This window comes from Saccopteryx bilineata, chromosome 8 (assembly GCF_036850765.1).
Source record: "Saccopteryx bilineata isolate mSacBil1 chromosome 8, mSacBil1_pri_phased_curated, whole genome shotgun sequence".
Lineage (NCBI taxonomy): Eukaryota > Metazoa > Chordata > Mammalia > Chiroptera > Emballonuridae > Saccopteryx > Saccopteryx bilineata.
This window is the reverse complement of record NC_089497.1, coordinates 84,211,853-84,237,516: the sequence shown is the minus strand read 5'-3', so window position 1 is coordinate 84,237,516 and position 25,664 is coordinate 84,211,853. Positions and strand designations below refer to the sequence as shown.

Sequence of the window (25,664 nt, the reverse complement as noted above, 5' to 3'; positions counted from 1 at the left end):
CATAAATGAATCTTGGTGGCTGGATGCCTCTGGGCCATTCTTTGAGTGTGGCCTGGTGTCGTGACAGCTAAAGAACCTTTATAGACACCTTTTATGCTGTGTGATAAGCAGATAATGTGACAGAATCTGGAACATACCCCAATTCAGCAATTGCTTTTCTTGTCTGGGACTTGCTATAATATAGTGAATTGTACTTTTAGAACCAGTATTCAGGACTCATCTGCCAATAATGAGTATGGGAGAAGAGTACATGAATTTGGGATTGTCAAAGAATATCTGGAACATAATCTTAGTGTCCAGTGATTCCCCCCCCCCCAATTAATTGATTCTACAGGCATACATTATAGGTCTATTACTAGAGGTATAAACGCAAAGCAGATGGTTTCTGCTCTATTACTGGGGTGTTCAAATGCTCTGTGGACTTTCAAAAAAACATGGATAATTTTCTTTATTGGAGTATCATTTCATTCCATTGTAGTCATGTTATTTTCAGTGTTTATATAAAAATAAAGTTAAAACTGTTTTCATGTTAAGAATGACTTTCTTTTTAACAAAATTTTTTTATTTTTAATTTATTGTGTTGATATTGTTTCAAATGTCCCACTCAATATAACACCATCGACACACTGAGGAATGACTTAAAGCTCAGTTTCAGGAAAGCAATGGAAATGTTTTAATTATTCTATAGACATCAAGGGATTTCCTTTTGAGTTTTTAAAGTGGCACAATGTGTTTACATTGGTGAGAGTTTTGAATACTTAAGATTAAAAGATTATTGACACAGCTATGGTACAGGAAAAATAGATTGCCTTGAAATAACTGTTATAATTCAAGATAATGAGAAATGTGGACTACTTTTTGCTGAGTGACGCTGTTTATTCCAGTTCCGGAAGTTTCTTCTATGGTGAAATTTTAGAAGAAGGAAAATACATGGATAGTAAAGGCTTAGTTTTTAAAGATGAAATGCTTTTGATCCAATAAATATAGAAACAAATAAATTATGTTACATACAGTAAATAAAGACCTTTTAAATTGCATGTAAAGAAAGCTTAATCTCTAAGTTAAAATAATTAAGATCTTTTTCCTTGTTTTACAGCTTTCATTCATTCAGTGAAAATAGTTATTGAGTACATATTCTATATCAGGCACAGTTTTAAGCTATTCTGTGCCAGATTTTGTGCTTTTAGAGCCTAAAATGAAAAATGAAAGAAAAGAACAATTAATTAATTGCAGTTGTAAATTCTAGGGAGAAGTGGGGATGTTTTTGGGTTTTTAAAGAACATTGTTGGGGATCTGGCATTTCCTAAGTCAAATGCCTTTTCTGAGGCTCACAAGGATGAGTGGGTGTTAGCTGGTTGAGGAAAGACTAAGGTGGGTAGTGGCAGAGATGAAGGTGCACAGGAAGAGTGTCGCACACAGGGAACAGGAAGTTAGCTGACGCTTTCAAGACGGTGAGGAACAAAGCTTGCTGCAAGAGCTATGATATGACATCTTTCTAATTTCTAGAAATATATGGCAATTATCTTATTAGTGTCAACTTTACACATGATATCTTTTTTGTGTGTGTGACTGAGACAGGGACAGACAGGCAGGAAGGGAGAGAGATGAGAAGCGTCAGTTCTTTGTTGCGGCTACTTAGTTGTTCACTGATTGCTTTCTCGTATGTGCTTTGACTTGGGGGGGGGTGCTACAGCAGACTGAGTGACCCCTTGCCCAAACCAGATGAACCCGCGTTCAACCTGGCGATCTGGGGGTTTCAAACCGGGGTCCTCAACTTCCCAGTTTGACGCTCTGTCCACTGTGCCACCGCCTGGTCAGGCCATGATGATTTTTAACTGCCGTTTTTAAACTTGGATTACATCTTTTAATTTGTATTTACATATACATTTGTGGTTTTTTTCTCTCTCTCTTCCTCCTTTTTTTTTTTTTTTAAGGAGAGATAGACTCCCACATACACCCTGACTGGGATCCACCCAGCAGCCCTGTCTGGGGCCGATGCTTGAGTACCGATCTATCCTCAGTTCCTGATGCTGATGCGCTCAGACTCACCGAGCCGTCCTCAGCCCCTGGGCTCACACTTGAACCAATCGAGCCACTGGCTACAGGAAGGGAAGAGGGTGAGGAGAGGATGAGTAAGGGGAGAGAAGCAGTTGGGAGCTTCTCCTGTGTGCCCTGACTGGGAATCGAACCTGGAACATCCACACGCCGGGCTGTCGCTCTGTCCACTGAGCCACCAGCAGGGTCTTTTTTTTCTCTTTTTATCTAAAGAAACTAAATTAAATTAGAACTAAACCTCTGAGGCTCTTGAAAGAACATAGTTTGCATTGCCATGCATAGTCCAGTATGTTGGAAGTTGTCTTCTAATATTAAATAATTATGTTCATATGACTAAAACACTTGACATTTAGGTAATAGATTTAAACATCTGAGTGTTTGGTTGGGCCTATTTGTAATATTATTTTTTATTTTGTACTGTTAATTATTATTTCTAAATTCTATACACAGATACTTTTTCTAAACACTTTTTAAATAAATTGCTTTCTGTTACACAATAGAATCATATAATCCTTGTCAGTAATAGACACATTGGAACAATATGCAACAGTGTTAGGTCAGATCTTCATTTCTCTGTGTAATTTTCTTTTATAAGTATGGTTTCTGGTCTTTTTCTTTTTTAACTGTTGTTTCTAAATTAGTGAAAGAACAAACGGAATTGTGTGAAAGAAGAAGAATTCTCTTAGCTAAATTCAAATACGTGTACTTACCTCTGCACATTTGAACCAAGTCTAAAAAATGTCCTAAGTTTTGTGTTTATACAAGATTCTGTGCCCCATAATTTCTGTCCAGTACATAAATTTAGGTAATAAAACTATTGAAGAGAAATCCCATATGTTCTAGTATTAAATTGGAATTAATGTGTTATTTTGGCAGGTTATTCTCGTTCAAGTTAATCCAGGTGAGACTTTCACAATAAGAGCAGAGGATGGAACTCTTCAGTGCATTCAAGGTAAGACTTGTTTTGAAGCCTTTTAATCAGAGGAGTTTTCCTTTATTATTTTAAGAAAGTGAAGTGTTTCTCCATGACTACCTGTGGTTTTCTACAAGTAAAATTATCTTGGATTTTTTTTTTTGCTTGCTTTTTCTTTCTGTCAAATAGGGACTCCTTAATGCTAATATAGGCTTGTGATACATAAGTTAAATACTTTTAATTTAGTATTTTATTGACCTTTAAGTGAATTAATAACTTAGGAAAGCTTGCAGAAGCTTCATATATTATGGAATTTGAGAGACCTGAAAAATGCAGAGATTTTTAAAGACCCTAAAATTCCAATTGAGAACAGCAAATACTTTTTCAAATTATATAAAGGTTTTAAATATATATTGTGATGCTATCCAAATGATGCTGTTAGAGGTGAAATCTAGATTAATTATGTTAGTTATTAACAGATAGATATTAACAGATTATTTCCAAGTTGGTGGCTTAAAACAGTATTTATTACCTTACAGTTTCTCTGGGTCAGGAATCTGGGTCAGAATGTTAAAATCCAGGTGTGGGCTTGAGCTGCCATCATTATAAGGCATGTCTGAGGGTCTGTTAGTTTTCAGACTTGCTCAAGGGGTTGTTGGCAGGTTTTAGTTTTTTTTTTTTCTTTTTGTATTTTTCTGAAGTTGGAAACGGGGAGGCAGTCAGACAGACTCCCGCGTGTGCCCTACCGGGATCCACCCGGCACGCCCACCAGGGGGCGATGCTCTGCCCATCCGGGGCGTTGCTCTGTTGCATCCAGAGCCATTCTAGCGCCTGAGGCAGAGGCCAAAGAGCCACCCCCTGCGCCTGGGCGAGCCACCTTTACTCCAATGGAGCCCTGGCTGCGGAAGGGGAAGAGAGAGACAAAGAGGAGGGAGAGGGGAAGGGGTGGAGAAGCAGACGGGCACTTCTCCTGTGTGCCCTGGCCGAGAATCGAACCTGGGATTCCTGCACGCCAGGCCGACGCTCTACCACTGAGCCAACTGGCCAGGGCCTAGGTTTTAGTTTTTTGCAGGCTGTTGGGAGGAAGCTTGCCTCAGTTTCTTGCTAAGTAGCCTCTCTAGGGGGAGGACCCTTGCATTATTGCAGCTGGCTTCGTCTTAGCAGCAGCTAGAGGGCAAGAGGGAGTACTAGGTCCAGCTGACCCAAGACGGGATTCCACAGGGTGTATCTACAGGCAGGAATCTTTGGGAGCCATCTTAGAAAGCTGCCCACCACAGTCCACCCTCTTCCCTGAGTAATACAATACATGTCCTTCTCAAATGTAGAATACCGCGCCCCCCCCCCCACACACACAGATTTTCAAAGTTCATTCAGTTATAGCATCGGCTCAGAGTCCAGAATCTTGTCTTCTAAATAAGTTGTAGGTGTAGGGAGGCTCCTTGGGTGTAGTTCTTTAAATGTGGATGGCTGGTAGGGCATCTCAGTTATTTTCTAGTTCGTATAATACCAGTGCCTCTTCTCTGTAGTTCACTTTGGAAAGAAATGACTTAGGTACTCTATCCTTATGGAGTTCTGTATAGGAACTTCAGTCCGGATCTGGATTAACCTGTAAACACTGCTGTGTTGGAGAGCACTTGTTAGTGAAGGCTGTTTTTGGCAGTGATTGGGCTTATGGTAAATTGACATGTAATTGAGTTCAATACTAGCTTATTGATCGGACTGGAATCTGACCATAGGGCTTATTTTTATTACTTACACATGCTTAACAGTATGTAATTAACAAACGAGGGGAAATACCCCTTCGTTTGGTTTTCTGTAATGAGCTGCACGGGGAAAAATTGATTTTTCTCTTGCTTTGCATAATAGAGCATGCTGTTTTGTAAGTTTACTTCTTGTTTTTGTATGTATATGAATACAAATTTAGGAATAATTTTTTTTGAGAATTGAATGTATTTTCAATGATTCAAGCCTAATGAATTTTAATTGTAGTTCATTTGAAATGACTTAACCATTTTGTTACTGATTTTCAGTACCATAATTGCGTTTCTCTGACCATTGTGCCCTGAAATTCACCAGTGGTATTCTAAATATTTAAAAACCAAATCTATTTTTTGTTGATAAATCATATAAAGAAACTTCAGGTCAAACAAAAGAGGGAATGAATATTTTAAAATAGTATGGAATATAGAATCTTTTGTCTCACTGTACTTTAATAAGTTGGTATCAACAAATAAAACTCAGAATCCACTCAGTATCTTTAAAAAAGTCACACCAGAGAAACTGGATGAAAAGTCGTTTCACGTGTTAGAATGAAGCTGATGTTTTGAGTTCAGTAAGAAGGCAGTTGAGACTTTGGGCGTGGTATCATTGGAGCCTCATGAATTGGCAGGTAGACCGTGTCCCTCTACAACGGAGCATGTATAATACAGTCAATAAAAGCAAACTGCTGAATAGATCAACATTTGTAAAATTCACACTTTCATGCCACCTACTTTTACTTTTTGGTGTTTGAGAGGAGAGAGAGAGAGAGAGAGAGAGAATTCATCTAGTTAGCCTCTCCCCCACTTTTTCCTGAGTCCATGTGGGTAACTGGTGTACTCTGCAGGGAATGTTGCAAGTATGTTGCTCTGTTCACAATAGGAGCTTTGTATTTATTCATGATGATACTTGGAGATAAGTGACACTAACACTCCTTCCAGTGCTTTAAAAAATGCCTTTGACTAAAGCGGAATTGTGTAGCCATTTATCTTTGGCTTCCCCAGCCTTCCTATTCTTTGTTCTCTTCTGAATACCCAGATACTACGGTTATCTTCTTGGTGCCTGGGCCAATTAATTGAAATGACAAAAGACAGGATGAGAGGGACTAGGACCTGGAATCACGTGATTTGCTAGGGCTTGGGAGGCATTGAGGCAACAGGATGAACTGCAGAATCTGGAGGGAACTTTGAGACCAGACCCATCGACTGCTGCTAATGCATAACAGGCAGTCACTCCCTCCTCCCCACCCAGGTCCTCCTCCTCCCAAAGCCTTTATTTGCCTAACTCCCATATGCTTGACTCCAGGTGGGTTGAGCATATCAACGCAGAATGTGGGAATAGACAGTCCATTGACAAATTCCAACACAAGTTATTATCCTTTCACTGTGGTTAAAATCTCTATCATTGTTAATATGTATTCAACTCTTAATGCCATTGTTCTGTTTTCACTCATATTTAATGGGTTTGATAAGTCCTACACTTGAGGAAGCTGAGGCCTGCAGAGGTTAATTCACACACCAAAGTCATGTAGCTGGAAGGAGGCTGTCAGATTTTCTTCTCTGCATGTCTGACTCCAGATTTTGAGATCCTTAATACCCTGTGCATGGAAGCATGAACTTGAACAGTATGGCTCCATTCCCCTTGGGCGTGTGACGAGAACAAGGCAGGTTCCTGTTCCTAGAGTAACAGGGTTCTGGGCTGGATACCAGGATGAGTACTGATCGCCAGGAGGAGATAGAGGTGGTTTGCAGAGCTGACGTGGATGGTGGAGATGGGATGTTAACAGAGAAAGAGCAGGCGGTGTGAGGCAGGGAGTATTGATTTAGAACTCCTTAAATTATTCCTGCCTCAGAGTTGGGGCAGGCTGAACTTCCAGGTGGGGCTTCCAGCTGCTGGAAGATAAAGGGTACAGTGGGAGAGGACTAGTGCAGTGGGAGGCAGTCTTTTCCTGCCTGCCTTTAAAAAACCTGTTAGGAAAAGATTTGAAATTGAGTCATTGTAATGGAAACTCCTGGTACAAGCATTTGTATTTTACCCAGAATTAAAGAGAGCTGAGCTCTATTTATGTCCTTTTAACACCAGCCAGCAGATGGGGAATGGTTGTTGGTGGTGGCCTTCCTGGAAATTTTGAAGTCATACCTATTGCTGACGCCATGGTTGAAACTTTCAGTTTAAGAACTTTGTTATTTCAACACGAGCCTGCAAGTTAGGCATTGATGTGGAGATTAGGAGTAGGGAGTGGACTTGGTTGCCTGGCCTTTCTGGAAACTTAGAAATTACACTATAGAAGGTTAACCCCCTTTGCTTGTAGTTGAATTTGTTACCCTAATAATTTTTTTCTCTAAGACATTTATGGCATCACTAGAAGACTGTAGAGCTCATTGTGATGCCATGAAAATGCAGTTTGGAAATTCAAAGTAAATCAATATAAAAAAATATGATTACTCTGGGGAAAAAACAAGATTTTGTTTTCATGAGAATGTCCTGGTGATAATGAAGGAAGAAAAACACAGGAAACATTCAGTATGCTGTGAAAGCAGATTCATTTCTAATTGAGTATTTCTCAATATTTTCCATGAAACATGAGTCAGAGGTCTGGAAGGGGCCACAAAAGGTCCTAGTTTCTCACTTGGAGGCTGCGCTCTACCTATGGCATCCTAGACAAAAGATTTTTCTTTCCTAGGCCAGATGGAAGTGTATAAAGAACTAATTGTTATGGGGGGCAAAAGAGTCTTAGCAATCAATATGAATTCTTGCTTTTGCTTAAAGTCAGGAATTAGCAGTGGCAGCTGCAGGTCTCCCATTATTTTCATACCCTTGTCTGGGCTGAGGTGCTGGCAGCAGAGCCTTCCTTCCTGCCTACACATGCCATCTTTTTATCTGGGCGATTCCTCTGCTCCCTGTCAAGTCCTTCAGCCAGAACAAACACCACACTTCCTTTAAGGCTCTCGTCTGTCTCCTCTAGGAGCCCCTCCGGCCACTACATTTCATTCTGAACTTTCCCTGCATTCCTGGGGGAGCAGGTGGAGATAGCAGTGTATACAACAGTGTGGCTCTGTGTGCAGACCTTTCCTTTGCCCTTGAATTAGACTGTGAACGCAATTGTGACAGAAAACAGGATCTTCACCCCCCACCCCACCGGCATGCCACCTGATGGTAATTACTGACTAGATCCTCAACTGGCTCTGGCATTACATCAAGTGTATGGTTTTTCTTTTAAATTTTATTTTTTATTATTGTTCTGGGAACTTAAAGATGTTTAGCTTAATGCTCTTAGTGGTCCCAAAAATCTCTGTACAAGAACTTTCAAATTCAAATACATTGATAATTGAAGCTAGTCTGTTTCTATAGAGAAACAAGTTTAGAGTCAAAATAACTTTGATATTGACCCTATAGTAATGCTGCAATTTTTATTTGTGTTTTAAGACCATTATATACAATTTGTGAGCCTGAATAAAATAGATGAATGGCACAGTGATTCTATAAGCTAAAACATTTAAGTAAGATGTTTGGGAATCACCTTTATTCTAATAGAGAATACTATTTAAAGATGTTAACTAACTTTTTCCCACAATAATTTAAGACATCTTTTACAAAGACAGATTTTTCAGCTGACTTGTGTTAAGTGGGCTGAGGCCTTGAAACAACAGCACAATGCATAGGGGGGACCTCAGGGGAGCCCTACTCTGAGGCAGCTGTATAGCTTAGACGGTATCACAGCGTGAAACTTGCCCCTCTCCTGCATATTCTCCTTAAGCCTTTTCCAGCTCTACCTCTGATTCTCTCCCTGGCCCAGGGAGTGGGGGAACATCTCATTGATGAACAGCATGCTCTGCTCAGGGGCTCTGAATGACACCATTGAGAGCAGCTCCACATTCTGAATTTCCTTGTTTGTCTTGTACCTCCCTTGCCCCCCGTAAGATTCAGCATCCAGACTGCCACAGGGACCTTAATGTGTCCTTTTTTTTCTTTTCATTTTGTACTGTAAGTGCATTTATTAGTCTTGTTTGGCACTTTAAAACCTGTCATTCTTTCTAAGAATTATATGACAATTTCTAGGATAACTCTCCTGGTCTCTTACTTTGTCTATGGAGAAATGACATGAGTAGTGTCATAGCTAGAGTTTACAAGCTGAGGTCAGTTATGATTTCACAAGCAAAGATTCTATATGGTCTATTCCTTTACAGTAGACTCTGCATATAAATGAGAAATTTCTGTTTTACTGGCTTAAAACCAAGGAAGAGGATCTACTGCAAATGAAGTCTGCCTTCTGAGGTTAATTGAACCCTTGCCTTGGCTAACATTTTCATCAAAAATATTTGGGACCTGACCAGGTGGTGGCACAGTGATTAGAGCGTCGGACTGGGATGCGGAAGGACCCAGGTTCGAGACCCCGAGGTCACCAGCTTGAGCGCGGGCTCATCTGGTTTGAGCAAAGCTCACCAGCTTGGACCCAAGCTCGCTGGCTCAAGCAAGGGGTCACTCAGTTTGCCGAAGGCCTGTGGTCAAGGCACATAAGAAAGCAATCAATGAACAACTAAGGTGTCGCAATGTGCAATGAAAAACTAATGATTGATGTTTCTCATCCCTCCGTTCCTGTCTGTCCCTGTCTATCCCTCTCACTCTGTCTCTGTAAAAAAAAAAAAAAAAAAAAAATTTATTTATTTATTTATTTATTTATTTATTTATTTGGGTGTTTTGAAAGTGAAATTAATGTAGTATAAATACCTTAAATCCTTCCTAGTCTTTGTAAACATTCATCACTTTGAATATGTAATTGATTGTTATTTGACTAATTATTTGTAGAGTGTCTCTATTATTAGTAGAAATATTGTTTCCTATTATAAGATTAGGATTTTGAGAGCTTTTTTTTCTATATAAACTGCCTTGAAAACCCATTTCTTTTGCATTTAGAGGGGGTTCATGAGGGATTGCTAACCTGAAATGGGATTGTGAAAAGTTTGTCCTTACTTTAAAAATACTTTAGAATCAAAAATACCAGATCTTTTCCCTGGCTGTCCCCAGTGTCCCGCTTATCTTTTTCTGGTTGATTCAAAGCTTTATTTGGTGGAGCTAGTTCACAGTCCCCCAGGGAGGTTCTAGGCTGAGAGAGTCTGAGCTCCTCGGAGAGCCTGAGCTATTCCACCAACCTGCCAGCTCATTCTAGAGCTCTTACGTATTAGCTGCTTCAGGATGAATCAGGCTTTCTACCTGTGTCTGTGTGATATTGATGCAACTCCATTTTCAGCATTTTGGAGTCTATCTGATCTTTGAAATGTTTGGAGCTTTATTTTGGACACTATGATTTGGCTTTTCTTTCATACATAGACATGCACAGCCCTTTGTTACCAACAGGCATTCTGTATTCTGAACTGATAGGGCCCCTTTCAAACACTGCTTGCTGCTGGGTAACTGGCTGTTTATCAGCTAGGTGGTCTCCATAGGGCTTGGTAATACATATTAATAGATACAGGCAGAACGTCTAGTTTATGGAGGGGTAGGAGGAAAGTCTGTGATCAGATGAGCAGCTGTCCTGATGAGACTGAGCAATGCCATGAGACTGGGGTACATTCGTGCCAGACTGGGTTGCTTCCCAGAGGTATGAAGGGCCTCTCTAGGGAGCTACCCGGTGGGTCTGCTTCTTGCTGCTTTTCTCCTCTGCCCTTCCCAGTTACCTTGATGGTTTATATCTATTCTTACATTTATGTACATAATTAGGACAAAAACTTCACCCTATATTATATTGTCAGAATTTCTTTGTTGTTTTTTTTTTTCCCTCCAAGTAAAGTTTTGGTGATTTGATTTGTTAGAAGTTATAAAGGTTACATTTTAATAGTAAAGTGTGAATCCCTTGGTTTGGTAACTAATGCTTAAATTAACCTTTTAGCCTGTGCCCTTTCATAAAATGGGAATAGTTGCTAACATTTGTCCAATAAGGTTGTTAGATATTCCATCATAAGTACCATCATCATCATCATCTAGTAAGGTACACAGTGTTGCTGGTGATTTTTATTCTAAAGAGCTGTCATGATCACTTACGGCAGCAGTTCTCAACCTGTGGTTCACAACCCCGGTGGGGGTTGAATGACCAAAACACAGGGGTTGCCTAAAGCCATCGGAAATACATATTTTATTTAAAAATGTATTGTATAATAAATACATATTTTCCAATGGCTTTAGGCGACCCCTGTGTTTTGGTCGTTTGACCCCCGCTGGGGTCGCGACCCACAGGTTGAGAACCGCTGACTTCCGGGCAATGAGTTGACTATCCCACTCATGGAAATGAGTTGAGGGTGCTAGCCTCCATTTCGTTGCCTGTTTATAATAGGTTTGCTGTCATGGGATTAATGGTGATGGCAACAGTTCAAACATTTCAGGTGAAGGCTTATGGGAATGTATATATTCAGAAATCTTTGTGGATAAAACAGACCCACTGTTCCATGTATTTAAAGTAAGTTTTCTTATAGTTGAAGCTTTATTTGTTGCTTTTCTTTTGGATAAGAGACAAACTCTGACATCAGGCCTGAGCAGCCATATTAGACAGGCCTACAAAGGAGTCCCTTTGGGTGTGCTTTCTTTCCTTCAGTTAAATTCCATACTTGTAATCTCTATTTAATGCATTCTGCTCTTAGGCAGTACTGAAGGGGATAAGGCATGTTGTTAAGATCCTTATACATTTTGGAGTGAGGTTGCCTGGCTTAGTAACTCCCTGCATATTAGTTGTGTGTTGTAAAATTACTTATTTAACTTCCCTACATCTCGGTTTCCTTATCTATATAATTAGAATAACGGCATAGACTTTGAAGGACTGCTTTGAGGATTAAATGACATATTGTATAGAAAGCACTTAGAACAAACAGTGTCAGAGTCACTGTAAGGGCCCAGTAAGTAAGACCATTAATAGACTCCCAGCCATTATGGCTACGTGTTTAACCCCTTTATTTTTGTTACCTGTTCTTTTTGTTGTTGTTGTTGCATTTTTTTTTTTTTTGTATTTTTCTGAAGCTGGAAACGGGGAGAGACAGACAGACTTCCGCATGTGCCCGACCGGGATCCACCCGGCATGCCCACCAGGGGCGTCGCTCTGTTGCAACCAGAGCCACTCTAGCGCCTGGGGCAGAGGCCAAGGAGCCATCCCCAGCGCCCGGGCCATCTTTGCTCCAATGGAGCCTTGGCTGCGGGAGGGGAAGAGAGAGACAGAGAGGAAAGAGGGGGGGGGTGGAGAAGCAAATGGGTGCTTCTCCTGTGTGCCCTGGCCGGGAATCCAACCCGGGTCCCCCGCACGCCAGGCCGACGCTCTATCGCTGAGCCAACCGGCCAGGGCTGTTACCTGTTCTTTTAAAGCATTTCAGGAAAGCCAGTGTGAACTTAGGATATTGGTTAGGATTTTTATTTTTTTTTAGATGTCTTCACATTTTAGTCTTAATACTTCTAAAGTAATACATTTAAAAATTATGCAGTGGAAATTGAGTTCCCATGGCCTTTTGCTTTTCAGGCTTGTAAAACAATGATTAAAATGTTATTTCTGGAGGTACCACTGCTTAGAGTGCTTTCAATGTCCTGTTACCTCAATTGCCTGTCACATTTTATTTGACATATCACAGTCTTTTACTTTTTGTTTCCTTCTTTCTGTATATTTTACTCTTGTTTTTACACTTAGAACTTGAAATGAAACTTTTATGTGAGAAGGGTCTTTAAAGAAACTGTAAAGGGTTCTTTAGGGTAGGAGTCAAATCTTAGTGATCTTTATATCCAGTGACTGCTTACCATCTACTAGTTGTTCAAAACAAGGGAAAGTCATTTCCTAATAAACTGTCTAAATTCATGTCAAAATGATGGAGAATTTTTCTTAGTTAACAGATGGAGGTTCTTTTTTTCTTTATGTTTGTAATGGTGCTTAAGTAGTTAAATTTGATTGTTTTTATTCTTAGTTCCTCAAATTAAGACAATACAGCCATGCCTAAATAGTTAAATTTGGTTATTTTTTACTCTCAGTTTCTCAAATTAAGACAATACATATGTGAGTGTGTTTCTAAAAACACATGATAATCTGAAGAAGTCCACTACATGGGTCAGCTCCTCTCACCTGGGAGAGATATTAGGTGATCATTATTATTTTCACTCTTGACTTTTTTATTTTGTGAGGAGTGGTCTGAGAACACCTTGGAAAATATTTTAAGGTTATTTTAAAAAGGCAAGCTTTATATTTCTTTTGTATAATTGCACATATTTAAATTTTTGATTACTCATTAATTTTTCTTAATATTTTCATGCAATTAAAAGTTACAGCATTTATCTGTAGCAGTAAAGTCTCAAAAAACTGCCAGACCCAGAAATATATAGAGTACACTTTAAATTGTTAATGGGTCTAGCTGCTGAATTACATGGAGTTTCATAAGGTAATTTTTCTCTTTCTTCATCAACAATGTTGATGGAAGGGTGAGGAGGGTGGTGAGAGGCTACAGGGAGGGGCTGGGAGGAGAAGAAGGACTGTGAGGGCTGTGGTGCTGGGATGTGGGGGTGGGAACCTGAGGTGGAGGAAGAGAGCCAGGACTTACCAGTGGGACACGCACTGAAGAGAGGCACTGAGTGATAGGCACAATTGTGTTCTTTCCTTAAAATGGTGGAGTCTGGCCTTTTAGAAAAATATTTGGCCCTGGCAGGTTGGCTCAGTGGTAGGGCATCAGCCAGGCTTGTGGAAGTCCCAGGTTTGATTCCTGGTCAGGGCACACAGGGGAAGCACCCATCTTCTTCTCTACCCCTCTTCCTTTCCTTTCTCTCTCTCTCTCTCTCTCCTCTCTCTCCCTCTCTATCTCCCCCTCTCTCCCTCCCCCTCTCTCCCTCCCTCCCTCCCTCCCTCTCTCTCTCTCTCTCTCCCTCCCTCTCTCCTCCTCTTCCTCTCCCTCCTCCTCTTCCTCCTCCTCCTTCTGCAGCCATGGCTTGTTTGGAGCAACTTGGCCCCAGGCGCTGAGGGTGGCTCCATGGCCTCACTTTAGTGTTAAAATAGCTCAGTTGACGAGCAACGGAGCAACAGCCTCAGATGGTCAGAGCATCACCCCATGGGGGCTTGCTGGGTAGATCCAGGTCAGGGCACATGTGGGTGTCTGTCTCTCAGCCTCCTGCTTCTTCTCACTTAAGAAAAAAAAAAAAAAAGAAAATTATTTGTCCTACAATGTAAACCATAGTGCATAAACATTTTGTGCTCAACTGTTCTAATTGGACAAGCATTAGGATTAACGAAAAAGGAAAAAGAAGGCAAACGTAAAAAAAAAAGAATAGAAAAGTTCTTTTTATTCCTGCTTGTCAAATTGGGGATTGCTTCTCTGAGGAGGGTTTTCAGTGACTTGGAAGGTGGTTTGCACACTATTTTTTTTTTTTTTTTAATTTAAAAAAATTAAAAAAAAAAATTTTTTTTTTTCCCATTTTTCTGAAGCTGGAAACAGGGAGAGACAGACAGACTCCCGCATGCGCCCGACCGGGATCCACCCGGCACGCCCGCCCACCAGGGGGCGACGCTTTGCCCATCCTGGGCGTCGCCATGTTGCGACCAGAGCCACTCTAGCGCCTGAGGCAGAGGCCACAGAGCCATCCCCAGCGCCCGGGCCATCTTTGCTCCAATGGAGCCTTGGCTGCGGGAGCGGAAGAGAGAGACAGAGAGGAAAGCGCGGCGGAGGGGTGGAGAAGCAAATGGATGCCTCTCCTGTGTGCCCTGGCCGGGAATCGAACTCGGGTCCTCCGCACGCTAGGCCGACGCTCTACCGCTGAGCCAACCGGCCAGGGCCTGCACACTATTTTTGAGGGTGTGAAGACAGTTGGATGAAAGGGGTGTATGCTGTAACACCTCTCTGGACCTATCTAAGTACAGTGAATCCTCATTTAACCTCTTGGAATGACAGTGGAAGGACCAATAATGAAACCAGTTTTACCATAGGCTAATTGATATAACCATAGTTAAGTTCCAAGAGTTAAGTTCCCATGGGTTTCATCACGTCTGAGTGAAAATGGAAGCACGGCATAATTTAAATGTAGTGCCTTTATGGACACTTTATATAGTCCAATACAGAGGCAGAATTAACACAGTTTTGTGTATCTTTCAGGCTGTAGAGATTTCTACGTTTACACCTAATTGAAAAATCTTCCAATCATTACCTATAATTTTTATTCTAAACTTACAAGAAGAGGAGATGTAGCATCAGGGAAGCCGAGTCTTGAGTATAGGAGTGGACACTTAAAAATGATAAAACATAAGCATTATCCTTAGTGTTTTTTTTTTAGTAAAAGCATTATTCTCTCTCTGAGGTATGAGTAATTATATTTTGTCTGTTTTGTTTCGTAGTTTTCATTAAAGGACATGCACACACACCTACACCTGTCTCATGTAAATGTCAAATTAAACTTGGCTTGTTCTTGAAGTGTCAAGTTTTTAACTTTTCCTGGGCTGGATTATTTTGATTATCCAGGATTGAATCTTTTTAGCAAAACGTTAGTATTGTGCTAGATTCAATAGTGTCAATCTTTGGTGGCTGCTCTACCAGGACAGAAGCAGTGTGGATAGAAGGAGTACTTTGGCACAGGTAGAATTGAACTTGTCTTCTCCTGTTGAGGAAGAACAGTCTTTGTGGCCAATGTAATCTGACCTTTATACTTACATTGTCTTTGAGTGTAAGTATGAACTATTTACAAAATCTGAAAATATAGCAGAAGCATTGTGTGCTATACTCTTAAGTTACATGTGAAGATCTGAGATTAATTTGGGTATTTATTCTTAGTTAATGGTCAAGACAGTTTATATTCTATGGGTGAAGCATTTGCATTTTGAACAACACCTTTGACATAATATGCTTAAGGTAAAGAACAACTAGAATATCTCAGAATTTTAAAGCTGGTTGTAATAACACAGTGGTTTTTAACTTGTGCACATCAGAATTATCTGGGGAACTTTAAAAAAATGTGTAAGTTGATCTCCCTGGATAATTGTAGGTAATTGTCAGATTGTCGGGGTTAAGATATTAGTTTTGAAAAGTTTCACAGTTAAGTCTAATATACAGTGGAGACTGAACATCTAGTTAACCTTAGCCCTCAGAATAGCTTAGACACTCTTCATGGAGTGTGTACTTTCTCCAAGTATGTTGTACCGCACAGGCCGCGTGCCTGTGTCTCTTTATCCAGCTTAGTCTTCTTTTTTTTTTTTCTTTTTTTCTTTTTTTTTACAGGGACAGAGAGAGAGTCAGAGAGAGGGATAGATAGGGACAGACAGACAGGAACGGAGAGAGATGAGAATCATCAATCATCAGTTTTTTGTTGCGACACCTTAGTTGTTCATTGATTGCTTTCTCATATGTGCCTTGACCGTGGGCCTTCAGCAGACCAAGTAACCCCTTGCTTGAACCAGCGACCTTGGGTCCAAGCTGGTGGGCTTTGCTCAAACCAGATGAGCCCACGCTCAAGCTGGCGACCTCAGGGTCTCGAACCTGGGTCCTTCCGCATTCCAGTCCGACGCTCTATCCACTGCGCCACCGCCTGGTCAGGCCAGTTTAGTCGTCTTTATGAAGTTTTGTAAAGTGCTTAAGAATCTTTTATGTCCTATTCATAAATTTGTTAAGTAAACACTTGTAGTGGTTGTATTTATTGAACCTACTAATTAAAATTGCTCTTCTGTTTTTCATACAAACTTCTATAAGTAATAAACAAGGGTCATCAAGCAAATTTGAGTTAACTTCTTTCAGCAGAGTACAGAGTTATTTTACCTTTGTTTAGATGTAAACACAGCAGCTCACCTATTGTAAGCTAATAAAAATCAGAGTTGATTGGAACAGGTAAGACTATACAGGCCGAAGGAGTTTAAAATGAGATGAGGAAATAGCTGTGTTACAACTTGCTGCTTCCTGGAGCTACTTCTAAGCCTGCTTTCAGTTGACTATGAAAGAATTGAGCTGGGGCTGGTGCTTCCCTCCTTGTTCCCTTCATAGTTCTTGCTTGGTACCTTGAATGGCGTAGGTACGTAGGAAGCATTTTGGGGCTTGACTCCGGTGGTTCCCACAGCATGCCTGGACCCGTGGTATGACACCTGGATGTCAGACATTGACAATTACCAGTAACTGTAGCATGGAGCAGAATCACTTGGAGGCCTTGTTAAAATACAAACGGCTAGTTCAGTCCCCAGACCCCCTTTCTAAATCAGGTCTGGTGTGAGTGGGGCCTGAGGATTAGTAGTAATAAGAGTTCCCAGCTCCTACTGATGTTCTTGGTTCTGGAACTGAGCTTTGAGAGCTGAGGTAGGAGATTGTTGGGGGAAAGGGCTCTTGTAAGAAAAGGGGACTTGGCCCTGGCCGGTTGGCTCAGCGGTTGAGCGTCGGCCTGGCATGCGGGGGACTCGGGTTCGATTCCCGGCCAGGGCACATAGGAGAAGCGCCCATTTGCTTCTCCACCCCCCCCCCCCCCTCCTCTGTCTCTCTCTCCCCTTCCCGCAGCCAAGGCTCCATTGGAGCAAAGATGGCCCGGACTCTGGGGATGGCTCCTTGGCCTCTGCCCCAGGCGCTAGAGTGGCTCTGGTCGCGGCAAAGCGACCCCCCCACCCCCAGAGGGGCAGAGCATCGCCCCCTGGTGGGCAGAGCATCGCCCCTGGTGGGCGTGCCGGGTGGATCCCGGTCGGGCACATGCGGGAGTCTGTCTGACTGTCTCTCCCTGTTTCCAGGTTCAGAAAAAGAAAAAAAAAAAAAAAGAAAAAAAAAGAAAAGGGGACTTATAGAAGTAGTGCCCTTAAACACCCAGGACTAAGTGTGGTCGCACATTGGACAGACGGAAAAGAAGGTCCATGTAAATACAGAAAATGAGAAAGAACAATGGTTTATTCTTTAGTTGTGAGCTCAAAGATAGGATTTTTTCTTCATATGAATTTTATTTCCTCCTTAGGGACTCTGTTTTCAAAGAATTTGTTTGTACAGTCTGTTAGTTTACATCTTCTAATTCAGTTGTCATTTTATTGGAATTCCTTTTTCTTTTGTGTGCCTTATTTCCCACATAATGAGAAAAAAATATCATCATGGATATCCTAGGACTATTAAAGTTTAATGAACAGTATTATGTAGTATTGGGAGGAGTCACTGAATTAGAAAACATGAAAATATAAAAAATAACCCAAACAGATAAAAGAATACCATACTGTATTCAAGTAATAAGCAAGCACCCGCCCCCCCAAGTCAGCTGGGTAATAGTAAAAGAAAAAGCCAAAAGGAGATGATAAAAAGTAGATGGGCACATATGGAACTTGACTTTACTATGTAAAGTGTTCTAAAGAAACAGGAAAGTTTTAAAGCATAAAACTAGGGGGCAAGGCTAGGGGGCAAGGAAGTGACTCAATTCAAAGTGGATAGAACTCGACCCCAGCAAGGATCTGGAACAGAGGAACATTGCCAGCAGAGGAGACGAGAAGCAGTCCACGCATGGCAGGTGGGGTAGTGAATGACTACCCAGTTAATGTGGAAAACAGGGTCATACAAATTCTTTTCCCTGTGGTCAGGGCACCATTGTAGAAATTTAGAACTTTGTGCCCTGTTTTAAAAATCTGTTTTCAAGGGTCCCAATTGTTTAACTTCAGATTATTAGTAATTAAAGTTACAGCACTTGAGTTTTCTCATTGTCTCTAGACGATTTCCCTCACTGTTCTGAGAGTTGAGTTCATTGATCATTTTAATACTCCTCATTGCACCTGTCGTGCTGGTATCAGCAATTAACATTCCTCAGAGGTTAATAGAATGTCAGCCTCCATCTCAGATGGAGCTCAAGAACAACAGGTGCATTCTACCTGTGTTTTGGCTATCCCCAGACTAGTCAGAGGTAAGTAATTAACCACAAAACAGACTTTGGAGAAAATGACATGAGATTTTGAGCCAGAGTGCTGAAAAGTAGTTCTGGGTAATGGACTTAGGAGATGTAGGAAATGGCTCAGCATGAAGTGCGTAATAGCCTTGCTAATCTGACTCTTGACATTTATTTCATGCTTATTTCCCTTTGTCAATATAAATTTTAACTGTATACCTTCCATGGACCTCTGTTTTGTTCAGTTTTTTTTTTTTTAATTGGCGTAGGTTAACATCAAATGTCATTAGCTGGAACTCATACAGTAAAAATCATTTGATTATATAGTTTGTATTCCTCTTTTAAATACAGAAATCTGACAAAACTTACTGGCTTCAGTTAGAGAGAAGGTCTCCTAATACTGGTTTAACTTCCTTCCCATTCAATCTAGTTTCATTGATCAGGCTTCACTTTCCTCACCTCAGAATAAGAGGATTGAACTAGATCATTTCTCAAATTCCTATCTCATCATTTCTTTTTTCTCTTGCACTTTAATTCATGAAAAGGCTAGAATTTTACTTAAACAGGTTCAAGTGTGAGCAGATTTCAAGAGCTTAATTATTCTAGGTTTTCTATTTTAAAGTGAGATGTTAAATTATTATTTAGGACTCCTTAGGTGTACTACATTAATTTCTTAAACATTTTATTAGCGTAAATAAATCAACAATTACAAAAAAAGAAAAAAAACCTATTACCCAGTATGTTTCTTATCCTGTTTTAATGATTGCCAGATGTTCTGAGGTGTGCGCCCTGCTGTATGGCTGGTGCTGCACAGCACTTGCTGTCTACCTCGCTGCGCAGCTGAATCACTTGGGATTAAAAAACAACAAAAACAGTGCTTGGGTCCCTACTTCCTGAGATGTAGATGTAATTGGTACCTGGTATCTTTTTTGTGTGTGTATTTTTCCGAAGTGAGAGGTGAGGGGCGGAGGACAGACAGACTCCCGCATGCGCCTGACTGGGATCCACCTGGCATGCCCACCAGGGACAGGAGGGGGAGCATTGTTCCGCTTCAACTGGAGCCATTTTAGTACCTGAGGCAGAAGTTATGGAGCCATCCTCAGTGCCTGGACCAGCTTTGCTCCCATGGAGCCTTGGCTGCAGGAGGGGAACAGAGAGATAGAGAGAAAGAAGAGGGAAAGGGTGGAGAAGCAGATGGGCGCTGCTCCTGTGTGCCTTGGCCGGGAATTGAACCCGGGACTTCCACACGCCAGGCTGATGTTCTACCACTGAGCCAACTGGGCAGGGCTGATACCTGGTATCTTTTTAAAGCTAGAATTGTCCTAAGTAATTAGTTTATAGATTTGATAAAACATTTGGTAGATATTATTTTTTTGTGTGTGTGACAGAGACAGAGAGAGACACAGATAGAGACAGACAGACAGGAGGGGAGAGAGATGAGAAGCATCAGTTCTTCGTTACAGCTCTTTAGTTGTTCAGTGATTGATTTCTCATAAGTGCCTTGACCAGGGGGCTACAGCAGAGGGAGTGACCCCTTGCTCAAGCCAGTGAGTTTGGGCTCAAGCTGGTGAGCTTGCTCAAACTAGATGAGCCTGTGCTCAGGCCGGTGACTTCGAGGTTTTGAACCTGGGTCTTCTGCGTCCTAGTCCGACTCACTATCCACTGCACCACTGCCTGGTCAGGTTGGTGGGTTTTATTTTTATGGCATCTTATATTTAGGATATTGAATTATTGGTGAATAGGAAAGTATTCTAAAAACACAAAAAGTGATACTTTCTTATCCCAGGTATACTGCCTCAGCTGAAAGATCCTGACTCCCCCTATATGCCCTCCTCTTATCCATGAACAGGTTGAGGTTGACTAGTTGCTTGTCTCTCATCTATAAAATAGCACACAGAGTTGTCCTTCTTGCACTTGTTTCATAGGATTATTTGCTATCATTCTATGAATCTAGTATGTCATTGGTTTGAAGATATGTCATTATTTTACAAAGGGGAAAACTCCATCAATTAAACTGACTTGTCCTGAACTAAGCTTTCCTCTTTGAGGAGATGTTAAAATAAGGGAAGCCTGACCAGGCGGTGGTGGAGTGGATAGAGCATCGGACTGGGATGCGGAAGACCCAAGTTCGAGACCCCAAGGTCGCCAGCTTGAGCGCGGGCTCATCTGGTTTGAGCAAAAGCTCACCAGCTTGAGCCCAAGGTCGCTGGCTCAAGCAAGGGGTTACTCGGTCTGCTGAAGGCCCGTGGTCAAGGCACATATGAGAAAGCAATCAGTGAACAACTCAGGTGTTACAATGCGCAACGAAAAACTAATGATTGATGCTTCTCATCTCTTTGTTCCTGTCTGTCTGTCCCTGTCTATCCCTCTCTCTGACTCTCGCTCTGTCTCTGTAAAAATAAATAAATAAATAAAAATAAATAAAATAAGGGAAAAAGTTACGTGGACACATGAAATACATATAGTTTTCAGTTTCCCTTTCAGGTTTAATTAGGTCTTGAAAAATCACCCATCAAATTTGGATTTTCCTAATTTGTTTGCATAATCATTTTTTGTGTATGCAGATGGGCATGTGTGTAAAATTTGGAATAGCTTAGTTTCTATACTTTTCAGTTGTGGAGATATGACTAATTTGCTTAAATATTATCCTTCCTAACTATACCCTGAAGGATTTCTATACCAGTTATAATCTTGTTATGCTCTTTGCTAGTTTTAGCTTCTCCCCACGTCTCTGCCTCATTATGCCCAAAGGCTTACTTTTTATATATGTGTCTGTATGCATGCATATACATACAGATACAGTGTGTTTGAGTGCTTCTGCCAATGTTGCCACTTGTGTCTGTTCTGTTTTGTCTAACTCTTAGATAAAAATCTACATTTTGGGTTTAAAAATGCTCTTCTACATTTGGGTTTAAAAAGGCTCTTCTGTTGTTCATCTGTGTGTTGGCTTTTGCAGTATTATCCTATTAAAAACAATATTATAACCCAATTCAGCAAATTTATCATGCTTCTAACACTTACATGAAAAATAGTTTTCTTGACTTATTTTCTTCCACCTTCTTTTCTTTGTGCCTACAGTGTTTACCAAGAAATATATTACCTTTGAATCTAGACCATCTGCCTCTAAATCCTTCCCTTGCATAATAACTAACTTAAATTTACTCCAGATGTACAATCAGTAAATGAGATTTCGTAGTTTTAATTTTTTGAGATGCTTTGAAAGATTTATTGTAGTTTATCAGAGCATCAGCATATTTTTCTTTATAGCTTTATGTAAAGCCTGAGTTAGCTAATTACAATGGAAACATTTGTTTTGTTTTCAGTAAATTAATAGGTAGCAGAATCTCATAGTTTCCTTCTCCCCTATAAGGAGATGCTAATGAGACTCCACAGACCAGGTTTGATGTAGTGACCACTCAGATTAGATGTGCTATACGTATTCATTTTTAGTGAATGGTTGAAAATAAAAAGGAGTACCATTTACATCACTAAATATCTAAGTACCTGTACATTTGATTTTGTTTTGGCTTCTCTGCTTTCCTTCCTTCCCCAGTTTGTTCCTCCTCCTGCCTCTTTGGAAGGCACATCATGCCATTTGCATTTGGATTTGTGTGCGCTTGGGGGTGGTAATGCCTTCTCCCGATCTAGTAAATAGCTCAGTGCCTCCCAGAACTGTTAGGATCAGACTGCCTTTGCTGTGTCTACGCAGTGTTAGGGGTATTAGTCTGTTCTCCATCCTGTGCCTGTCTCTTGTTAACACATCCTCCTTCATGTTCGAATCCACTCTCTCTGTCTTCACCTCCTTTCTCCTGTTTCTTCAACTAATACTCTCCCAGAGAAGGGATGTTTACTTTAGGGACTTGGCATTTTGGGAGAGAAAGATTTGGCTTTTGGGCTATCCACTTCCAAGAGTGGAGGAGAAAGTTGTCAACTTAGGAGGTTTCTGAGAAAAATCACATTTCTTCTTTATGCAGGCTCCCTGGTCTAAATTTGTAGCAAATTAAGAAACTCTTTTACTTCATGCATAGGAGCCCCATGATTTTATTTTTGTATATTAATCTTAATCATGTTGGTTTACATGAGCGGGATTTATTTTGGAACTTACTGAGCCAGCTACATTAAATATAATATTGTCATTTATTCAGTGTATCTCTTTGTATGGGGTGATTCTTGACATGAATCCATCCCATGAGGTATCCTGATCATATCTGGCATGCCTTGTTTACTATTTTTACTGTGTGTGTTTAGAAGAGAAGAGACCTGTAGTGACCGCCTCTGTGTGTCAGCCCCTGAGGTCAGGTTTTCCGTCCTGACTCAGTGCGTGCTGGGCCGCTGAGACTGGTCGGCGGGGTGTGCAGAATTTCCTCTGTCGGACTTGGGAGCCAGAAAGCCACGATGAAGTTTAATTTGGCTTATGGCAGCCTTTTCCAAATATGCATTTGGATGCAGTACAGTAAGTCCTCTAAGAAAAGAAGGAGAAGGGAAACCAATAACTCTATAGCTGTAACTATTTGGGGAACATTCAGAAATGGGGAAACTCTAACCTGTGGCATTTGGAGTCTTCCCTCAGCCTGGGTCGTGCTGCTGTGGCGCTCAGAGGCCGCCTGTTTTTCCAGGCCAAGTGCTCCGTTCACTCCAGAGAAGCCATAGAGCAGCCTCTGTCCTGCGGGTACTGCACGCTGACTTGCTCCAGACAGTCTTGAATGTGACCTGGCAGCCAGTGCCGCTTCCTGCTGACGTGGCCTCCCACCGCCAAGCCGAACAGAGCCACCTCAGTGTGCTGAGGAAGGAGCAGCAAGGGCATGAATTAGCAGCGAGAGAAGGAACAAATTAAGAGGGGAAAGCGCCTGGCTGTTCAGGTTTCCTTCTAGATATACTTAAAAAGACATCTTTTTTATAGGAAGGGAGGAGGAGGAAGAAAAACAGAAGTGAAGAATGCTGCAAGAATCAAACAGTGATTTGTTTGGCCATAGAAAGGGTTTTTTTTTTTATCAGCGGGAGTTACTTCTGGGGTGAGATGCAGCCTGCTGCCGACATTGGAGGGATGCTTCAGGAGGCCAGGCTGGATTGCATGGGCTGCCCTTTCTGAGGTTGGGGGAAGACTAGCTTCCAGTCCTCTTCTGCAGACAGACAACTAAAATACCCCAAACAAAACCATTAGTGTGTGTCTTGGTAGAACAAGAGCTCTCTCAGCTTGCTAAGAAGTGGAGAAAGAACTCTGAGAAACTGTTTCAGAGCAAACTGTGTTGCATGGTTTTCCCATCAGTGGTGTCAGCATCTGATTTGATGCTCAGTATTGGCTTATGTTTCCACCACTGCGTGGTACTTTGAATTGGCTTATTTGAAAAGGTCCAAGTACAGCTCCTTACCTTCTGTTCTGATAGGGCCAAAAAAGTGAAGCTCTCATGGAACTTGAGAGTAAGATGGGACTTCAGTTCTGACTTCAGTGGCTTCATGTATTTTGAAAGTTGTTGTAGACCCTTTTCTTCAGTCACTCTTACATGGAAGTCCACTCGACCAAACAGATGTGCATGGGGCTGACCGAGGGCCTGAGGCACTCCTGCTCATCTTTCTCCTGGTCGTGGCACTTCAAAATTTCCCCCTCACCACCTTTCTCCCCTTACATGTGTATGTTGAAAAATTGCTGATCTAATCTCTCAGTCTCATTTTATAGGTGAGGAAATTTTCCTTTTCACGTAGGTCAAGATGTCAGGTAATACAGTGGTACCTTGAGACACGAACAGACCAATATACGAATTTTTTAAGATATGAGCTGCGACTTGGTCCGTATTTTTGTTCGAAATCCAAGCGAAATTCTGAGATACAAGTTGTGATTCAGGAAGCTGCCACTAGTTGGTGTGTTGGTGCACGGGTCTAGTATCGGCAGTTTGATATATGAATTGACTGACTTACTAGCTCGGTTACAGAATGAATTAAATTTGTATCTCAAGGTACCACTGTATTATAATGACTTTCAAAGTGCCTCAGAATAAAAGTTTTTATTTTCTGTCTTTTGCTATTAAGCCTTAATAATGTCTCAGTTACCTATTGTAAAAGCCCCTCCCCTCCCACCCCTCGGGTCTCTCTACTTCGAAAACAATTCAGGTGAATTATATAAATAAATACTATACCAGGAATAATGGTTACACCATATGCCAGAATCTCCCAGCAGTTACTTGAGGCTGCTGCAACAGTGTAAGGCCAGTAGTCACCAGCATTGCGGCCATTCACATGCAGGTTCCCATTGGATTCAGGCAGACAGTAAAGAAACAGTAGAGCCAAAAATGGCTTTATTCAAGCATTGCGCCAACCAGTGAGCAAACACAGAGAAAACACTTCCCTTTCACTCAGGGCTCCCAAAGCCAGTGAAACATTCTCTGTTTCCAAAACCAGAAGAATTTCCTCTGATTTCTCCTTGAATTAAAGGCCCTCCCAGTTTCAGCAGAGCTCACTAAAGCCTTTCACCTCTGGTTTCCATCTGCATACCTTCATTCTCTCTTTTCCTCTGCACAAACTCTGTAAAAACATGGCTTCCTCCCTTCTCTTTTTAGTACACTCTGGCACAAAAACCTCTCCTCCAGCAAACATTAGCAAGACAATGGCTCTTCCCAAGTAGGAAGGTAATGTGCAGTTTCACTGATCACATACCTGGTGCTGCCCAGCGCCTATTTTAACAATAAAAGTGAGTAAACGCAAAAAATACAAATTTTTTGAGATTCCGAGATGGCAGCAGAGTAGGCAGATGCACAGACTCCCAGCTAACAACACTAAACAGGATTACAAATTAACGTAGAAAAAAAATCATCGTGAAAAACCAACTTTCAACGAAAAGAACAGGTCTCAAAAACCAAGGAGCAAAGAAGAATCCACACTGATTCTGGTAGAAAGTGTGGGGGCTTTCCTGCTTCCAGGAGCGAGGGGAGACAGACTGAGGGTCCAGAAGAGCTCTCATTACAAGGAGAGAGACCCTGAGAGATGGGGGCCTTCAGTCTCAGAACCGGAGACCTAGCCTAGAAACCCAGGGACTGGAGGAGACAGAAGGAAAGCATTGAGAGGGGAGAAGAGCAAAGTTCTGTGTGTGGGAAGCAACAGGAGTGTCTTAAAGGGACAGAGCAGAAAA

The 25,664-nt window shown here is 41.4% G+C and overlaps 1 protein-coding gene across 5 annotated transcripts in view; it reads left to right on the top strand.

Moving 5' to 3' along the window:
* FNDC3B (fibronectin type III domain containing 3B) overlaps window positions 1–25,664 on the top strand; it is a 399,472-nt gene that overhangs the window by 106,097 nt on the left and 267,711 nt on the right. For all 5 annotated transcript variants that reach the window (XM_066240652.1, XM_066240651.1, XM_066240650.1 and 2 more), the window contains exon 3: window positions 2,932–3,007. In XM_066240652.1, coding sequence (XP_066096749.1) covers window positions 2,932–3,007 — 76 coding nt within the window. The remainder of the gene's footprint in view (window positions 1–2,931; window positions 3,008–25,664) is intronic.